Genomic DNA, 19016 nt, shown 5'->3' with positions numbered 1-19016 from the left:
TCATGCATTTACAATAACTTTAAAGAGTTTTAAGAAAACAATGATGTATACATTGAATGTTAGTATTATTTACAAATGCATAGCATGGTGGAATCTAGCTAGCTAGAAGAAAAATCAGGAAGTTTTTGTTTTTGACGTCAAAATTTCATAAAAATCAATAAACATTCATTTTGATGGGTTAAGAATAAAGGAGTCAAGACTTTTTTTTTTTTTTTGATAACTCAGGAGTGATCCTAATGGCTACCTAGACCCAAAGACTAATTTCCTGGAACCGAGGGAAACCATGTTAAAATTTGAACCCCGTGGCCAATATTACTCGAATCCAGGTGGCAGGACTTTTTCTCCCTTTAGTTGGTGACGTGTTGATAATGCATTGCGGAATTATTAAGTTCAAAAAAGCATGTGCGAATCATCAACACGTTTTCATCTTTAAGTAAACACAAAAACAGAAACCTTGAATTGACACTTTACTATAAAAATCTGATTAACCAATGTGATTACAATCTACGTATATATAGTGATCTCAAAGAGAGAGAGAGAGGGAGAAACAAGTATAAATAAAGCTGTGTATATGTAAATTTATGGCCTAGCTTTCATCCTTTGGAAGTAATTTGGTTATAGGGTGTCTAAAAATGAAATGCTAGTTGTAATATTCCGAGACCACTTATTGCTATCATTTAGACAAATTTAGTTACAGCCAAAATATCAAAATCATAGAGATAGTTTTATCGCACTAATAGTCGAAGAGAGCCGGCTATGTAATTTTCTAGGTTTCGTATTTCATAAAGATATTAATAAGTGAATTCATACATTCATACTTGGAGCAAATAATCAAAGATGTACGCGTTAACTTATAATTTTAATTGATGGTGATCTATTATTTTACCAAAATTCCACTAAATGTAACAAAATTAATTTGCAATCGAAGATGATTACTTGGAGCAAATAACAAGTTGTATTAATTGGTGAAACTTTATAATTTTTATTCAAAACAAATAATGTAATTATATGACACATGTACATATAAATAGAAATGAATGATATCACTTTTCCTTCACATATAAACACCATAAATTTAAAGTAAACATTTGGGTATAAAATTCAAACGATACTGTATTTATAAACATAACGTGAAAAAAGTATAAACCCTTCGGATCAAACTCCGCATATTTGAAACTAAGGATTGACCTTTTGTTTCTGACAAGCTGGTAAATTAGGATACTTTGGACTACATCCCCATGCATGATCTTGACCGAGAGCGTCATAGCTTATTATCACTTCTTGTGCATTGGTCTTGAGTGTTGCAAACGTGAAGAGCACCATAATAAGAGTCACATACATAATTATAGCCTTCATTAATTTCTTAGACATACCCATTTCTTTTCTTTCTTTTTTGTTGATAGAAAGATTGGATTCTTTTTTCTTTTTCTTTTTAGTGTGAGGAACATGAAAGGAATATTGAAGCTTTAAATATTGTTAGTTTCTTTGTTTTAGCATATACAGATTTGGTGTATCCTTTTGAAACATTCATATATTGTTATTTTACTGGTTTTCTTGGTATGCATATATTACGAAGAGGAGATCGAGGAAACCAACAAATTTTACAAGTTAAGAAAACAAATTAAAACATAATTTGGCTGTAATTGGCAAAGCATATTGTTTTTGTAACATTTAGAAAAAACAAAAGTATAACTCTGCCCTTTTTTCGTTAAAGTGTTTCAGTTTTGTTCAACTTTTCATCGAGTAGTTTGTTGCAAACTTGCGATAATAACAAGATCTTTAACGAAAAGTTTTGATATCTCTTAAGACGTGAAACTAATTTTTAATTGTGTACGTAGTAAGATAACAATATTAATATTTTAGAATGATACACCAAATCTGTATGCTAAAAAAAGAAAGAAACATAACAAATATTGTCTCCCATCTCTTTCATAGACATAATTCCTTCAAGTGTTCCTCACACAACAACAAAAATCCAATCAATATATATATTTGAGCTTTTTAATTTTCTTAATCCACAAAAATAATTAAAAACAAAGAAAATGGGTATGTCTATGAAATTAATGAAGGCTATAATTATGTATGTGGCTCTTGTTATGGTGTTTTTCACATGTGCAACACTCAAGACCAATGCACAAGAAGTTATAATTAGCTATGATGCTCTCGCTCAAGATCATGCATGGGGATGTAGTCCAAAGTATCCTAATTTACCAGCTTGTCAGAAAGAAAAGGTCAATCCTTAGTTTTTAATATGCAGAGTTTGACCCGAAGGGGTTTCTCATATATAATATCGTTTGTTGAATGTTTATCATCCAAATCTTTTCAATTAAATTTATATAAAAGCTAATATGTGAAATAAAAGTTACCGGATAAGTAATATCATTAATTTGTATGTACATGTGTCTAATTATATTATCTATATATACATTTTTTAAGTACATTTTGGGTTCTATCCTTTTAATTTTGTTTATTTAAAAATTTAGTCCCTACATAATTGCACTAAAATCATTAAGTAAAATATGGTAAATTAATAAAATATTTCTTTTTTATAGAAACTACTTAATTCTACCTAAATTCCTTATTAATAGCAAAAAAATTTTCTATATATTTGTCCCAAAATAAAAATAAAAAATAAAAACAAAATAAAAAAATCAATCATTAAACTGTATATACTGAAAAATAAACAATCAGTTAAATTAAAATAATTATATATTAAAAAACAATAATAGTATTATTTTAAATAAATACAAAATATTATTCGGATTAATTATACATTATACAAACAGTTATATTTCATAATTTTAGTGTTTTACCCTGATAAAATTATAACAGTTTAAGAATAATTGTATCACCGCTTAAATAGAAAAAATACTAAAATTAAAAATATATATATATATATATATATATAATTAAATAATTATCATGTGGTGTAAAATCCTAGTTTGTTACATGACACTATATGCTTTAGACAAGAAGTTTACAGTTTCACCAAGTTATACAACTTGTGTGTTTTATTTGATAAACGACAAGAAATTATTATCTATTTTTAACATACAGTAAATAAGAAAAGAGACAGAAACAAATTTAAAAATAAATCAAATTAGAAATGTTGCTCTAGTTTAATACGTGAATTTTCTTATTAAACAAAAAAAACCCTAAGCATTAACGCGATATGTTTTAGTAACTAATTTAGACGTAATTCAGTTTTTAGTTAATTTGGTTTTTATAGCTCGGTTAAAAGGAACAAAATTGAAACGCTACAACAAACCCTAAAGCCTAAATGTGTATTGTGCTAGAAGTAACCTATCTAAAGCTATATCATGTTACAAAACCATATGTACTATAAGGAAAATAGTACAAGCAAAACTGTTCCAACTGAGCTTCTCATGGTTGTCATCAGTGATGATCCATCTGAGACGTCCCCATCAAGTCATCTTCAAAGAGGGCTTGGTTGTGATCTTCCATTTTCTCTGCTACAGGGCGCTTTGTCACCCACTACTTCCATCCCTTTGTTAACCTATTCAAAATCATAGCCTGAGCTTAGAAATCAACAAAAAAAACTGTAGACGATATTGCCTAAAGCTATGCAAATTACAAACGTTAAAATGTGGGATGTCAATGTTATATACCGCTTTTTCCTCTGCATTGAGCTTCTCTTGACTAACTGTGTTGAGTGGAGGAGACTGGGGATACAGAACTCCTTGCAGCTTCTCTGTTCCAATTGTGACAGTAACAAAATAACCACTGTCAAATATTCCATCCAAAACTCCAGTCACAGGAACTGCACAAGAATATGAGACACATAAATATTCAACTTTAAAGCAACATGAGACCATAACAATATATATATGGAAGAGAAGGTAACGTGTTTTGCAAAAGAAAAACAAAAGATAAAGAGAGAAACTATATAATGAGAAATGGCTGCTTTCAAGGTGACGTTCAAACTACACCAATCGCGATAGCGTTGCAGCGATGATTGAGCTAATAGCCTAATACCTATATCGGTCGGTTTCCCTGAGCAAGGAGTGCATCTAGCGGTTTGACTCTATAAAGTAACATGTCTGAAACTCATGTGTTTAACCCTGTGTAATAACAAAAAATAGAGAATAAGAGCTCTGCTCACCGGCCACCATCAAGTCGCTGGCTTTCTCCATATGAGTCGTTTGCTCAGCCCAAAGAGACAGATCTTCCACTTCGGAATCAGAATAGTATTCCTCATCTTCATTTTCCTCCGATTCATCCATTAGAACATCAGCTTCAGTGTTCTCCTTGGGAGGCCATTGTTGCAGCGGCAAAGAATCGATAATAATCTGATTTATATTGATCATAAAGATACATATCAGGAAGAATGGTCAATGAAGGTCTAGTATCTAGACAATGAAAGCCAGATCTTAACATAATGTTGATATTGTATACCTCTATTTTCTTCTGTTTAATGGCTTTGTCCCACTGAATGCGTTTTGATTTAAAAAGCTCTTGAGGGTTGGCTTTATCAGTCAAAGTGTTGGGGAAAATATCATAGCTCTGTATCTGTAAATCTTGAGTAACTCTCTTCTCTGTAGACTCATACAAAACTCCTTCCAGCTTCCATGATCCCATTGTGAAAGTAACAAGATAACCACTCTCATTTTTTCCATACACAAATCCGGTCACTAAAAAAGAGAGAAGAGAGGCTCATCTTCGTAAGTCAAATCTTTGAAGAAAATGGATGATCTCGTAACTATAAAGTAGCAAGTAAGTGAAATGTGCATACATGGAGGAAACAGGCCACGAGCTTTGAAGAAGTAGATGATCTCGTAGTTGTGAAGTAGCGAGTAGTAGAGTCTGCGCACATGTAGGATAAAGATGGGGTTTCGTTGTGATTTGGGGAAGTTAAACGTATCAAATACATCCTTCCATTTCTGTTCTCTAACTATCTGCAAAACACACAAACAAAGTTTAAATCTTTCTGTAGATTACATGAAGATTTCTAGACTTTTAATTTCATGACAATGAAGATAGTTTACATGTTTTTTACCTGTTCGATTCCACCACGTGAAGTAACCTTGCAAAAAACCTTATGCAAGTCCATATCCTCAAATCTTACCTTCGGAATCCTAAAATCATGTATACATATATATCTCAACAATGGACATTTGGGATTGATGATGGCAAAAAAGTGTTGTAACTATATATCTTTATATCAAAAAAGATTCTTACCAAAATTTTGTACCCATTTGAGAGTGTAAGTTGGACAATGTAGACATGAAGAGATCCTTGTCAGCCACGACTTGCTCATAAGTTGCAAGAGGAGATGGGTAAGTCCAGAGAGTGTTACCACTCATTGATACTGCTTTAATCAAGATTGGTGCTTGATGCAATTCCAAAAACCGTCTTTTACTTCCTACACACGCCAAGAGAAATCAAGAGATTAGGAGAAAGGTAATTAAGCACTTATTATATGTTTGTAGCTGTTCAAAAACCTTAAAAATCTTACTTCTGCGTTTAGAGGCAAAACGTCGAACATGTCATGTTCATAAAATAACCATTCCCACAAAAAACACAACTTTGAGAATATAAAAAACAGAGTTTCGAAATCTAAGAAGAGAAACAGTAAACTGACTTTAGTATTCTTCTTTATAAACAAGAACTGATCAAAAACAACAGATCCAATCGATGTAACAAAAGTACTCTTTACAAGATTCATAGCAAGATACATCTCTCTCTGTCTCTCTCTTGAACACAAACCCAGAACCGAGAACGAGAAGATGAAAGATCCCATTTTTTCGGAAACAACAAGAGAAACCCAAAAACCGAAACAGAGAGTGGCGTCACCTTCCCACACTGACACAGTTGGCGATTTTAGTCTTCGACTCTCTCTCTCTCTCGAGTGTTTGAAAAAAAATCGAAGCTTTTATTTACTTCCTTTAATGGTGGAGCAATGAAGATAATGCGTAATTAATTAATTAATAAACTATAGACTCTGGTTTATTAAACTGGGCCGTAGTTCTATGGTTTACCAGTCAAAGCCCATTAATATGACACTGAATCTCATACCTTTTTTCTTTTGTGCAAAATGAAACGCATACATAAGTCAAAAAGAACATATTTTCATTTCAAAAAGCAAGTGATAACCCCACTTTTTCTTTTTTTGAATCTATTAATCATGTTCTTTTCTAGACAAGTATGGGCGCTCTTTTTTTTTTTTTTTTTTTTTTTTTAATCTTAATCTAATCCTAAACCAAGGAGTCACACACTAAGTGGGCTGTCAGAGATTCCAACCCCTGAAGAAGGTTTTGATAAGTTCTGAATATGCTTTTTTTTTTTTATCTGAAATTTTATTAATGAAATAGTTTTGGTACCAAGGGTGAAATACAAAGCACAAAAGAAGGAAGCTAAAGCCGGCGAACAACATAATATCCCCAGAGTTTAAGCCGGCAGAAAACGAGAATTCTCCGAAGTCTAAATATGAACACAAAATACTTAAAACAAAGCCAAAAAAACTGCAACCTAAAACGAGAGAGGACAAAACCTTAAATTAAAAGCAAAGGCAACTAGGCTTAAACCTTACCAAACATACTAGTCATAAGAAGCAAGAAGAACTCTTCTCTGAAGTCATGCGGAAGAGATTAATCAAGGATGCCCACAGCCAATCAGCAGTCACCTCCTATCCTTATGAGAGCTGATCTCTCAGAACCAGAACCAAGCCTTCATAACCCAACATGCGAAGACATGAACACGCTTCCGGATGCGTTGATGACGACTGCATCTTCCTTTAATCGTCTAGATAGAAGCCTTCAAAACGCAATCAGATCTACCCAGATCTGCAAAGCAGAGACAAGGAGCAAAGCCTAACCACTTGGACACTCGAACTCAAATGATAACAAGGAAGAGACAAGAAGCTATCAACCACAAACGAACAACAAAAACATGAGAAGAACCAACTGCCAACTTAGAAGACTAGCATATCTTCCAACAAAACGGAGCCCAAGCTTCAAAAGGGAAAGAACCAAGTGGGAATCAAAGGTAGGCGAGTAGACCAAGGGTGAGAGGAACGACAAAGGCTGGGCGGGTAACGCAATCACAGCCAAACAAACAAAAATGACGGCTTCAAACGATGAGATACAAATGAGCAGTTGGATACTTTGGTACCTCTGGAAACACAGAAATGAGTTCTTTTTTAAAGGAAAATCAAAGGACATTATGGTTTTGGTTCTCAAAATCAGAAAGGAAGCAACGTTATGGGTTAATGCTCAAGGATTAGAAACTCGACAGGCTAGTTCCAAAGTCTTCGATAGAGGAAAGGATTCACTGGATTGGATTAGTCCTCCTAAGTTCTGGTTGAAATGTAATATTGGAATGGCTTGGTGCAAAACTACTAATACATGGGGTTTTTCTTGGATTTTAAGATATTGGAATGGCAAAGTTAGGTTGCATAGTCGACGTTCATTCTCTAACATTACAAGTATGTTAGAAGCCAAGTTTCAAAGTATCATGTGGGCTATTGTTAGCATAGGTAATCATAATATCAATCAGGTGATCTTATCTTCTGAAGCCTGTGAAATGATCAATGCAATCAACTGTCCTCAAGAATGGCTTTCTTTCCAGTTTTATGCATCAGAAATTAGAAGAAGTCTTTGTTTCATAAAAGAGTGGAAAATGGAGAATGCACATTCACATTCCAATCAAGGAGCTATCCTTATTCCACTTAGTGAGATTCAAAAAAAAATATTCTAGTCGTATGTAGCTATGGGACCTCCAAAGTGGCTTAACACTCTCTTTGCTTTAGAAGAACGGAAAAATATATAGGCTTCTCTTTGGCTGCTAGGTTTGACTTCGTTATAAGTTTAATTATTCAGAAGAGGTTTGATAGACGTTTTTTTTTTGTCTCTACCCAGTTTTTTTCCTTTCAATAAGTTGACTTTCTCTGATTCCCTTCACTTATCCTCTTTTCATCCTATCTCGCTACTTTCAATCTTTTTGTTTCTACTTCAGTAGATAATTTCTCCCTTGGTCCTGCTGTTTGGATAACTTTTGCAGTAAAATTAAGATTTTTATTACTTCTTCATTTTTCTTTCTTAACCTTACTCTTCTCATATATATAACCTTTTCTAGCGCTTTCAAACCTCAATGTTTTCCTTCTTAGAGAGAATAAATGGAGAAAGATTTGTGGGATGAGATTCAAAATTTAGCATTAGGGAGAGACGACCCAGAACTCTTAATTCCAAACTCAGATTATGAAGATGTCTTAGCAAGTAACAGGCTCAGCTTGATAGCCAGACCACTTAATCCTGTGGATCAAAATTTGTTTGAAGTGGCGGCAAATCTTCCTACAGCCTGGGGACTCGCATCTTCGGTTCATGGCAGAGTTCTCGATGACCGTTTTGTCCAGTTTCGGTTCCAGTCTGAAAGAGATCTGATATCAGTACTACGTCGTGAACCATGGAGCTTCAATAGATGGTTTGTCGCCTTGCAAAGATGGGATGACTTACCACGATTGGATTTCTTAACCTCCTTAGATCTTTGGGTTCAAATCAGAGGTCTCCCTATCTCCTATGTTGCTGCTAAAACTATCCGCAGGATAGCTAGATCCTTAGGGGAAATAGTGTAGTTGGACTTTGAAGACTCAGTTACCAATCAGGTTTCATTCCTCCGAGTGAAAATTAGGGTGTCCATAAATGATTGTTTTAGGTTTTTCAGAAGGGTGAGATTTCAAACAGGTGACAGAGCTATGCTTGGCTTCCAGTAAGAGAAGATGGAAAAAAATTGTACTAACTGTTGTAGGATTATGCACCCTACCTCTAGATGCCCTTTCGAGCCTATCAATCCTAATCATTACAACAACCAAGATGATCAAGCTCATCAACGGAGAAATCATGAACTAGAGGATCCGGACTCTGCCTCTATCTCACAACAATCAAGTCATGTCGCTCAAGTCCCTGTTTTGATTCACGAGAACCAGAATCCTCATCCCAAGAAAGGATCAGGTCCTTACTTTGCCTTAGCCTTTCCTTACTTTGAACTTTCGGGTAAAGATGAGTCTATAGGATCAAATCTCGATGGTGGATCTCTTCCCAAGATGCAGTCTAAGTATGAAGTAGGAGAATGTTCAAAAAGAAGACTGGATGTTAATCCAAAAAAGGAACTCCCAATGAAGAAGAGAGCAAGTTTGCCGGACCATGACAGAGAAGATAATCATCAATCACCTTACCCTCTTTTATCACTCTATTCAGTTCTGTCAAGGTTAACTTTTTGATGTGAATAGTTCTCCCTTAGGTTAGGCATGATGGCCTATGGTTTAACGTTATTAGTTATGCAGTGTGAAGCAGGATGCCAATTAAAAGATTATGCTCCTCTAGCCTTCTTTTAGTTATGAAGTTAAAGTCATCTTAGCTCCTGTAATTTTTTGGTGAATCTTAAGTTAATCCTTGGTTCTGGTAGTTTAACTCTTAGTAGTATATCCAATTATGTTGTACCTTGTAATCTCCCTCTTAGTAGTATATCCAATTATGTTGTACCTTGTAATCTCCCTGTTGTACTCTGTAATCGGTTTGGCAGTAATGACCTGAGATCTTCTTCTTGGGTTTAATAAAATTACCCCTCTGTGAAAAGAAAAAAAAACCCCCACTTTTTCTACACACACGTTCATAAACCACTTTTCAATTTGAGTGTTTTCACTATCATCTCTTTCTGAATTAAAAAAAAGGGTTTTGGCATTTTTATATTGAAAAATGTGAGCTTCAGTCACGGTAAAGCCGATTTTAGTTGGAAGTAGGTGTATTCCATAGTTTGTAATATATATCATCGCGGAACAATTTTTAAAAGTTTAAACTTTGAAGTTTTTGAATCAAATTAATAATATGTTATAATGTTATAAATGTGAATAATACACCCATATTTGATATTTGGCACAAGCATATAATTTTTGTTGTGGTAGTACAGCTAGTAGATATTTAATTTATGAAGAATAATAATTTATTACTTTACCAATATATATATATATATATATTTATAGTTACGCAAATACTAAATGAAACACATCTTCGTGTACCATATTGTCAAACTTCGTGTACTATCAGAATTGTCTGTCTCTTAAGCTTTCATCTGTTTGACAAAATAAATAAAAAATATAAAGCTTTCACCTAATTTTCTTACAAAGTCTTAGTTTTTAGCGCAGGAAGACCAAGATTCTAATGTTTTCGCACAAGTATGTTTGTTTGAAAATTATCGATCACATACATTATTCTCTGATGCTTTTATAAAGTGATTTTCTTAACCCAAAAATTATTACCAATTTGGATATTTGGTATGACCAAACCACGAAACTATGTACACCACTACTTTGAACATAAAGAAAAAAAAGTGTGTGAAATACCTACACATCGTTTTTTTACTTGATGTCATCATTAAAACTTAAAAAAAAAAAAAATCATATATATGTTTTTTTCTTCTTCTGGAAAACTAGTTACACATGTAAGACCGAATCAAATATCTTTTGACTTAAAAATAAAAAGAATCAGGTACGGTCTAGGTCTGTTTTCTGATAGATTTGTTCGGTTTGGATTAGAATAGTTCAGCCTTTTTGTTCGTTTGTTTTACAAGACATATTTATTAGTTCAGTTTATCTAGATTCAATATAAAAACCTCGTAGGATTGAAATATACAATTCACTTTTGCGAGTACAAGTGAATAATCATGTCTTAAAATACTAAAAAGAAATGAAGGGAAACCATCCATATTTGTCAAGATGAGAATATGATGGGGTGAGTTAACAGTTGCTAAGTATGTAATATGAGTGGCTATAATAAATTATTGAGAAATTACCATCTTTAATCCATATAAAATATGTAGTTGAAATAATTGGCCAAAAAGGTCATACTTATTCGGATCAAAGCATGAGTGAGTAGCAAGCAGTTGGAACAATTACACTGAGAGATTCCAAAACCGTAATCTTCTCATGGGCTGTGAAAATGAAAGCTAACAAAAATAAATGATACAAAATAAGGTAGGCCAACGACATCACCCAACCTCTCCAGCCACTAAATTTATTGCAATGTAAATAGCTAGATACAAAATTTAATTACAAACCAACTATATATACAATAATAACTTGAAAGTAATTTGAATATTTTCATATTCCATATACTGTAGTTTACAAAATGTTTATATTGTTTGTTTGTCATACTCGATTTCGTAGAAAAGGTCTAGGATGGATTGTCTTCTATTTTAGAAACAATTACAGGGCTGATCAGGAGGGCTCCCGTAAGATAGTCTATCAGATTCAGACCCATGCAGAACTGAAGATGTTGCGGTGAATAATGATTATACACTAATTAAAATGTTTTAACACCTTCTTCTAACATGTTTTAACAAACCTAATAATATACAGTATATTTTTCTCTGGTTAATTTTAATTTCTGATTCTTTTAGTGAAAAAAGAAACGTTAAACTCGGTAATTAACTAAATTAAATTTAAGTCCTTATCAATGGAGTACTAATGTTTTGAATTAAAAGTAGCAATCTTATCTTCATTAGCTCCTTTTTCTTTTAAGTTGCCGCCCTTATCTTTTACGCATTTATGGTGATTGGTGGCATTATGTCCGTTGCTCAATCCTTTAAAAGTTTTTCCTAATTTCCAACTGTGTATATATATGTCAACTTCTCCCGTTACAACACATTGATAATTGGTAAAAATAAACCAATACTACTAATAATTTAAAATAAATAAATTAGTACTAAACAACAAATTTATTTCAATGAAACTCTTTTAAACAGACATTTGTTGCGGCGACCAAAGCTTTTCATTTTCTTTTAGATCACACATTTTCTTTATGAGAAAACAAATATCTATTGATATGTTTGAATTGTTACAAAATAAAAATATAAACACAGTACGAATATGTGTGAATGCAACCAACAAATCAACTTTTGATGTGGCGTCAAATATTCAAAGAGCAAAGTGTTGCACTTCAATTTCAATATGATCTTTAATTTCTTGAATTTGTTATCTTTGGTTTAATTTACATCCAAATAACTTCACACGCCACTGTAGGAATGAATATTCTTCACTGAGATATATAGAATGCTAGAAACAGTATGTTATATATGCAGAGCTTGCCATCATTGGAGTGAAATAGAGGAAAGAAGTAGTATATAAATTTGGAACTTAACGCAGTCTTTGTTTCCAAAGAAATAGTACAAAATTGTTGACTTTGGGGTCTTTTCTCTTTTTCATAAATTGTTGATCATTTAAGAGACACGAACTCGACAGGAGTGATTGGGAGATAATCACATTTGTTTTGATGTCATAAATCCGGAGAGAAAAGATGAAACGTCGAAGTTGGGGCGGATTTGATTGATAATCCATTCCATAATATATATTGGGGTTTAATCAAAAATCATAATCATGTTTACTTCTTCTTCTTCTTCATCATCTATATAGCTTCCCATTTGCTATATTATATCAACATCTTACTCATGTTTGTCTTCCACTTTCCTCCACTCAACTAAAGATGCCTGTATGTTACGTGCTTATATATATATCTCTTTGCCTCTTTGCCTCTTTTGGTTCATTAATGTTACAAAACGTAGAATCAAAGCGGTTGCCGTTGCTTTATATTTGACCATCATGGGCATCATTTTGAGAATACGTTAATACTATATTAAACTAGATTAGGAAAAATTCTTTTATTTATATGATAATTTTTATATAAAATAGAATTTATGTGATTGTTTTTAAAAATTGTTGTGAATAAAATATTATGCAATAAAATCATATGTTAAATATGATAGACCGTGCTATAGCACATATTGAAATTTCTTTGGTTTATTTTGTAATTTTTATTTAAAGCACCATATATGTGATTATTTTATTTGTTTTTAAAGTTCTTTTTTTTTTGATGAAACACAATGCCATTAAATCATATGTTGAATATGACTTATGGAAATAACATATATTTTGTATAGATTTTGACCCACGGTACACCACGAATTAAGTGATTTGATAAAAAAAATAATAATTTGTTTGTTATTTTTTTTTGAATTCTTTAGTGTTTAAAATTATATATTGTGTTTTTGATTGTTAATTCTATGACTCAACCCACAATATACCGCATATTAACTTTTTGTTACAGTATTAATTTAATCAACTTAATTAGATATGTCTATTAATTTAATATTCACATTAATTATTAACAAAATAATGAAATGATATTTTATCCGTGTAACACCAAATTAATGAAATTTTAAATTTATATTAGTATCTACTCAAACATGTCATGTCATATAACCCCGTCGTGTAATATTTTAACTCGCAGTACACCATGAATTGTAATGTAATAATGTGTATAAACATAATAATCATCATTATAAGTATGATAAAATTAAAAGACATGAACCGAAAAATGATACCTTATCAAAAGGTAATGATAGATTATTGATCGGTTTATTTTGTAGTATAAACGGAAATCACTCTTAATATGTGGAAGAATTATTTTTTTAGATTTGTTTGCCTATATATGGTTAATTAAATATTCTTTGGAGATTTTCTTTTATTCTTTAGAATATCCTGTTTTACAGGATCTTAAATCAGAGATTAACTAATGGTTACAGTCCATATAACTTATAACATATCAAATAATCAAATAATTCGTCTTATAACCCATATTATATAATCTACAAAAAAGTTATATACTTCCGTTTTATTATATAGGAGATTTATTTATTAATCTATATCTAAAAGATTTTCAGTAAAATTGTTTTATTATATAGGAGATTTATTTATTAATCTATATCTAAAAGATTTTCAGTAAAATTGTATGAAAGTACTAATAATCTTGTAATCAAAGTACTTATATCATTTTCTGTTGTTTTAACCAATATTGTATTTAAATCTCTTATCATACCTTCTTTCACCAATCACACTATACAACTAAATCTCCATCTTAAAAATAGGTCGGCATGCGCCATCTCATATTACCTCTAACTTAACCATCCTTTTGACCATTAATAATTTTTTTAATAGTTTTTATGTCATCAATCGAAATTTAAGGAACAAAATGAATCGAAATTATTTAATATTATATATTATAACTTGCGGTAAAGTTATTTGGTCATATGATTCATTCTCTACATAAAAATCTCACCAGATTTACATACAATTCTTCTGAACTACTTGATTGCTGGGAAGAAAACTAGTATGTTATACAATATGGTAGATTTACGAAATCTATTTGCGGAAGGATATGTTCACCAAAAGAATAGTCAAGGTTTGTCCAAAAAATAAAACACAGCGATGATACCTAATTTTTTTATTAATAGAAGTCAGGCTCAAAACGCTGCTAATTAGAACATTATTCGCAATCGACTACTCGGAAATTAATATCATCAAATTCAAATTAGCATATAAAACAGACTCCAAAATAGTCTGGACGTCTATAAAATAAATTAAGAAAAACAAGAAGCCTCTTGACCAATGACCAGTCATCTGCTTATTTATGTGAGAGAATATAATTTTATCTAAAGTCTGTCTTAAAGACACATTGGCAAATTAATTAATTAGCCACGGGAAAATTTTCCAAACATCGATCTCAAGAACTAGATTATCAATCCTATTACATCAAAACCTGACACAAATATTATCAAATGTGTTGATTCCAGTGGAGCATTATATTTAAGAAAAACTATATACTTATACTAGGTAATTGTTGTTGGTGTTGTGACATGTTTTGATTAGCGGACGTAAAAAGTGTCTAAATCTAGTACTCCACTAAAAAAGCTCGTTATCTTTGTTGGCTACTTGATTGATTCATACAACAAATACAGAACTATTAAGAAAGACGTTAACACTTGTTGCCATTAAGAAAAAAGGTATATAAATGTTATTCTCTCCATTTCATAATATAGGATGTTTAGAGAAGTTTTTTTATTTCATAATATAGGATGTTTTCAAGTTTCTATGTAACTTTTATATTAGTTTAATACTTTAAATTATGCAGTCTTGTTTGTGATTGGTTAATTTTTTTTAAAATGATTATTTCTTAATCTACGTACTTTACTCAAAACATCTTATATTTTGAAATGGAGGAAGTATTATATTTCTCCATTGTTAAATTTTCGTAATATCATCAATTCATCATAAAGGCTTTTTAGAATTTATGTTACGAGAAGGAAAAAGAAAAAGGAAAGAAAATAGAAGAAGACAAAGCTTCGTCTTCGAACGCGTCAATGTTCTTCTCGACGACACGATTTGAAAGTCTTCTTCGGTCTTCATTTTCTCCATGCGTACATCGGTACATATATAATATGAATATATTTTTAACTTTTCGTACATATTTACAATTTCGTAGTTAAATCATTTTTCCGAAATCAATGGAAAAAAAAAAAAAAAATTTCTCGTTGAAAAATCAAGAATCAATTAGAGCCAAGCCAAGAATACAACAAAAAGAAAATAAGTTTTATATCCAAAAAAATGGAAAAATACTGGGCCATGACACATCACCCGTAAATGACCAAACCCGATGAAAGGGTTTGCTGTATTCAAACCACGCGAACCTAATCTTGTTGAAAATTAATGCAATCCCAATTTTCAAAACTATATTTCAAATAATACACATAGAGTAACACTTTCAAAAGATACAAATTTCTAGAAAGAACACAAACACAAACACTATAAATAAAACACATCCTTGCTGGCAAAAATCCATCATTCAATTTTGGTCGGTCAAATAGATCCCCAAAATAAAATGTTATAAAAAGCATTACTATCATCCCCTATCTTTAAACTCAGTTCACATTTCGATATCTACACATATTCACATGGCGCCTATGGTAATGGACCGTCTCTGTTTCGTATTACCGACAGAATCAGGCGAGTTAAAGCCACCGGCGGTGGTTGAAGAAGAGGAGAAAAAGAAGAGCCGAGACTGTGGACGTCAAGTCGTGACTTTGATCGGAGATTTATTCCGGCGAATACACAGCTCAAAATTAGTGAAAAGCTTGAATCTTTGTAGCATCAACGAGAGTAAAGATTCTATTTCGATGGAGTTTAATAAATCTTTCACTGACATGGAAGGTGTTCAGCTCTCCAGCAAAGTCGGTTGCGAGAATCCAAGAATCTTTGGATACTCTGAGCTTTACATCGGAACTAATGCATTCAGCGACGAGCTAATCCTCGGAAGCGGCGGTTTCGGACGTGTTTACAAAGCGGTGTTGCCGAGCGACGGAACCACGGTGGCTGTTAAATGCTTGGCGGAGAAGAAAGGAGAACAGTTCGAGAAAACGTTCGCGGCGGAGCTTGTTGCGGTGGCTCAGCTCCGGCATCGGAATCTAGTGAAGTTAAGAGGTTGGTGTCTACACGAAGACGAGCTTCTTCTTGTTTACGATTACATGCCTAACCGGAGCTTAGACCGTGTGCTTTTCCGACGACCGGAGATGAGGAACTGTGATTTTAAACCGTTGGATTGGGATCGGAGGGGTAAAATCGTAAAAGGACTCGCCGCCGCGTTGTTCTACCTTCACGAGCAGTTAGAGACTCAGATTATTCACAGAGACGTGAAGACGAGCAACGTCATGTTGGATTCTGAGTTCAACGCTAAGCTCGGAGATTTCGGGTTAGCTAGGTGGTTAGAACACAAGGTTGATGAAACAGAGCACGACTCGAGTTACGACTCTGTTTCTTCCTTCCGTAACCACCAGTTCCGAGTCGCGGACTCAACTCGGATCGGTGGTACTATAGGGTACTTACCGCCGGAGAGTTTCCGGAAAAAAACAATCGCCACCGCTAAAACAGACGTTTTCAGCTTCGGTGTTGTGGTTTTAGAGATTGTTTCCGGTAGACGTGCCGTTGATCTTTCCTTCTCGGAGGACAAAATCATTTTGCTAGATTGGGTTCGGCGGTTATCAGATAACCGGAAAGTACTCGACGCCGGAGATTCTAGGTTACCAAAAGGATCTTATGAACAGTCCGATATGATGAGAATGGTTCATCTTGCTCTGCTCTGTTCGTTAAACAACCCAACGCATCGTCCCAGTATGAAATGGGTGATCGGAGCACTTTCCGGCGAGTTTTCCGGTAACTTACCGGCGTTACCTTCGTTTAAGAGTCATCCTCTTTATATTCCTTTAATATCTCTTAAATCAACCTCAACTTCGGGGACCACGACGACGACCAGAACAACGACCACGACCAACTCCACAACTAGCTACAACGGGTCTTCCGAGTCAACACCGTCGTCAAATTACGTTACTGCCCTCGAGGATTCTATCTACCAGACGGCGGAGACGGGAGATAACAAGTATTTTAATTACAACAGCCGGCGAGTGATGTCATCTAAAGCTTTCGTATTGGACACGCCAAGGGAGATATCGTACAACGACATCGTTTTAGCCACTGATAATTTCTCTGACGCTCGTCGCGTTGCTGAGGTTGATTTTGGTACGGCTTATTACGGTTTACTGAACCAGGACCAGCATATTGTGGTGAAACGTCTCGGTATGACTAAATGTCCGGCGCTTGTAACTCGGTTCTCCACCGAGCTGCTTAACCTAGGCAGGCTTCGACACCGTAACCTCGTTATGCTCCGTGGGTGGTGCACAGAACACGGAGAAATGCTTGTAGTATATGATTATTCCGCGAATCGTAAGCTAAGCCATCTTCTTTTCCATAACCACAAACCAGGAAACTCTGGTTTGCGATGGAAAATTAGGTACAACGTGATTAAATCGCTTGCTTGTGCTGTACGGTACCTCCATGAGGAATGGGACGAGCAAGTCGTTCACCGAAACATAACTTCTTCGACGATCTTTCTTGATAGAGATATGAATCCGCGGCTTTGCGGATTTGCGTTGGCCGAGTTTTTATCGAGGAACGACCAGGCTCATCAAGCTGCGAAGAAGAAAGGATCTGCGCAAGGGATTTTTGGTTATATGGCACCAGAATACATGGAATCCGGAGAGGCAACAACCGCGGCAGATGTATACAGCTTCGGCATGGTGGTGCTAGAGATGGTTACGGGTCAGCCGGCAGTAGATTACAAAAGGAAAAAAGAAGATGCTCTTTTGGTGTTGAGAATCCGCGAAGTGGTCAGTAACAGGAAAAAGCTATTGGAAGAGATTGCAGATATTCATTTGGATGATGTGTATGATGATGAGAGGCAAGAAGTGGCGAGGGTATTGCGGTTAGGGTTGGTTTGCACGAGAACGGATCCAAAGCTAAGACCTAGCATTAGCCAAGTTGTGAGTATATTGGATGGAAGTGAGAAGTTCTTCAAAGAGGAAGGAGGAAAGGAAGGTGAGGTGACCCGCAAGCAAATGTATCAGTCGTCTATGTTGATGATTAGACAAATGCAGGCCCTTGGGATTCATTGAGTAATGTATAGGATAGGACAAGTCACAAGTGTTTGGAATGTTCAGATTTGCTTCTTTTTAATCTTTGTTTAGTAAATAGTAAGTAAAGAAGAATTTCACTTCTGTTTAATACTTTTGCACGGAAATGACGGCCTCCATTTTAAGAACAACAACACCTTCCAACTTTTAATGAATAGCACAGTAGGTTTAAGATCCAAAAGCTCTAATACCATGACTTTTTTTTCTAAGGTGAGACATAAAGACTTCTATTTAATACGAAAGTTCTTAACTCCGAGTCTCCGACCAACTTGGATTGAGATCGAAAGTTGTAAGACTAAAAACTATCAATGTAAAAATTTAAGAAAATATATGGTATAGTACATATGAAACTATAGAATTAAATAGTTTACACTAAATATCTAACAGAAACGTGATTCAGTTTCTTAGTCTTAATCCATTATATTTTATGTTATGAAATTAAACAGTTTTATATATAGAAGTATGCAACCATGCACATGAACACAAGTTAATGGTACAAAAATTAAATTAAATGGGTCAATGGGTGTCATCATCATAAAGATTACTAAGACCAACTCCAACCCATCTCCATTTTTACCTCTAAACTTCATTTTAGATAAAAAGCTTCTCCAACCCCACTTCATTTCCATCTCTAAAATGAAGATCTCTATATT

General features: G+C 33.8%; 5 protein-coding genes across 5 annotated transcripts; 3 read left to right on the top strand and 2 right to left on the bottom strand.

Moving 5' to 3' along the window:
• Nucleotides 1–1176: 1176 nt before the first annotated feature.
• On the bottom strand, nucleotides 1177–1377 carry LOC109133076 (uncharacterized). The gene has a single exon (XM_019245797.1). The coding sequence runs from the start codon at nucleotides 1375–1377 to the stop codon at nucleotides 1177–1179; it is 201 nt and encodes a 66-aa protein (XP_019101342.1).
• Nucleotides 1378–2042: 665 nt separating this feature from the next.
• Nucleotides 2043–2243, top strand: LOC109133075 (uncharacterized). The gene has a single exon (XM_019245796.1). The coding sequence runs from the start codon at nucleotides 2043–2045 to the stop codon at nucleotides 2241–2243; it is 201 nt and encodes a 66-aa protein (XP_019101341.1).
• A 961-nt stretch (nucleotides 2244–3204) lies between these two features.
• Nucleotides 3205–5919, bottom strand: LOC104786300 (uncharacterized). The gene is made up of 8 exons (XM_087452751.1): nucleotides 5477–5919; nucleotides 5200–5383; nucleotides 5018–5096; nucleotides 4754–4916; nucleotides 4417–4652; nucleotides 4124–4310; nucleotides 3630–3781; nucleotides 3205–3517 (listed from the first exon to the last, which is right to left on the bottom strand). The coding sequence occupies exons 2-8, from the start codon at nucleotides 5322–5324 to the stop codon at nucleotides 3437–3439; spliced, it is 1023 nt and encodes a 340-aa protein (XP_087308877.1). The 5' UTR covers nucleotides 5325–5383; nucleotides 5477–5919; the 3' UTR covers nucleotides 3205–3436.
• A 2215-nt stretch (nucleotides 5920–8134) lies between these two features.
• LOC147943427 (uncharacterized) lies at nucleotides 8135–8590 on the top strand. Its single transcript, XM_087512235.1, has one exon. It carries the CDS (start codon nucleotides 8135–8137, stop codon nucleotides 8588–8590), a length of 456 nt encoding a protein of 151 aa, XP_087368361.1.
• A 6965-nt stretch (nucleotides 8591–15555) lies between these two features.
• On the top strand, nucleotides 15556–18454 carry LOC104786299 (receptor like protein kinase S.2). The gene has a single exon (XM_010511663.3). The coding sequence runs from the start codon at nucleotides 15796–15798 to the stop codon at nucleotides 18343–18345; it is 2550 nt and encodes an 849-aa protein (XP_010509965.1). The 5' UTR covers nucleotides 15556–15795; the 3' UTR covers nucleotides 18346–18454.
• Nucleotides 18455–19016: the final 562 nt, after the last annotated feature.

This window comes from Camelina sativa, chromosome 5 (genome assembly GCF_030686135.1).
Source record: "Camelina sativa cultivar CO46 ecotype springtype chromosome 5, ASM3068613v1".
Lineage (NCBI taxonomy): Eukaryota > Viridiplantae > Streptophyta > Magnoliopsida > Brassicales > Brassicaceae > Camelina > Camelina sativa.
The sequence above is the reverse complement of the archived record's forward strand: the minus strand, read 5'-3'. Positions and strand labels throughout refer to the sequence as shown.

Coding starts and splice junctions, on each gene's coding strand:
- LOC147943427 (XM_087512235.1), top strand. CDS start 8,135: ATGGAGAAAGATTTGTGGGATGAGATTCAAAATTTAGCATTAGGGAGA.
- LOC104786300 (XM_087452751.1), bottom strand. CDS start 5,324: ATGAGTGGTAACACTCTCTGGACTTACCCATCTCCTCTTGCAACTTAT. Junction 5,097..5,199: donor CAAATGGGTACAAAATTTTG/GTAAGAATCTTT, acceptor ACATGATTTTAG/GATTCCGAAGGTAAGATTTG. Junction 4,311..4,416: donor TTAAACAGAAGAAAATAGAG/GTATACAATATC, acceptor AATATAAATCAG/ATTATTATCGATTCTTTGCC.
- LOC104786299 (XM_010511663.3), top strand. CDS start 15,796: ATGGCGCCTATGGTAATGGACCGTCTCTGTTTCGTATTACCGACAGAA.
- LOC109133076 (XM_019245797.1), bottom strand. CDS start 1,377: ATGGGTATGTCTAAGAAATTAATGAAGGCTATAATTATGTATGTGACT.
- LOC109133075 (XM_019245796.1), top strand. CDS start 2,043: ATGGGTATGTCTATGAAATTAATGAAGGCTATAATTATGTATGTGGCT.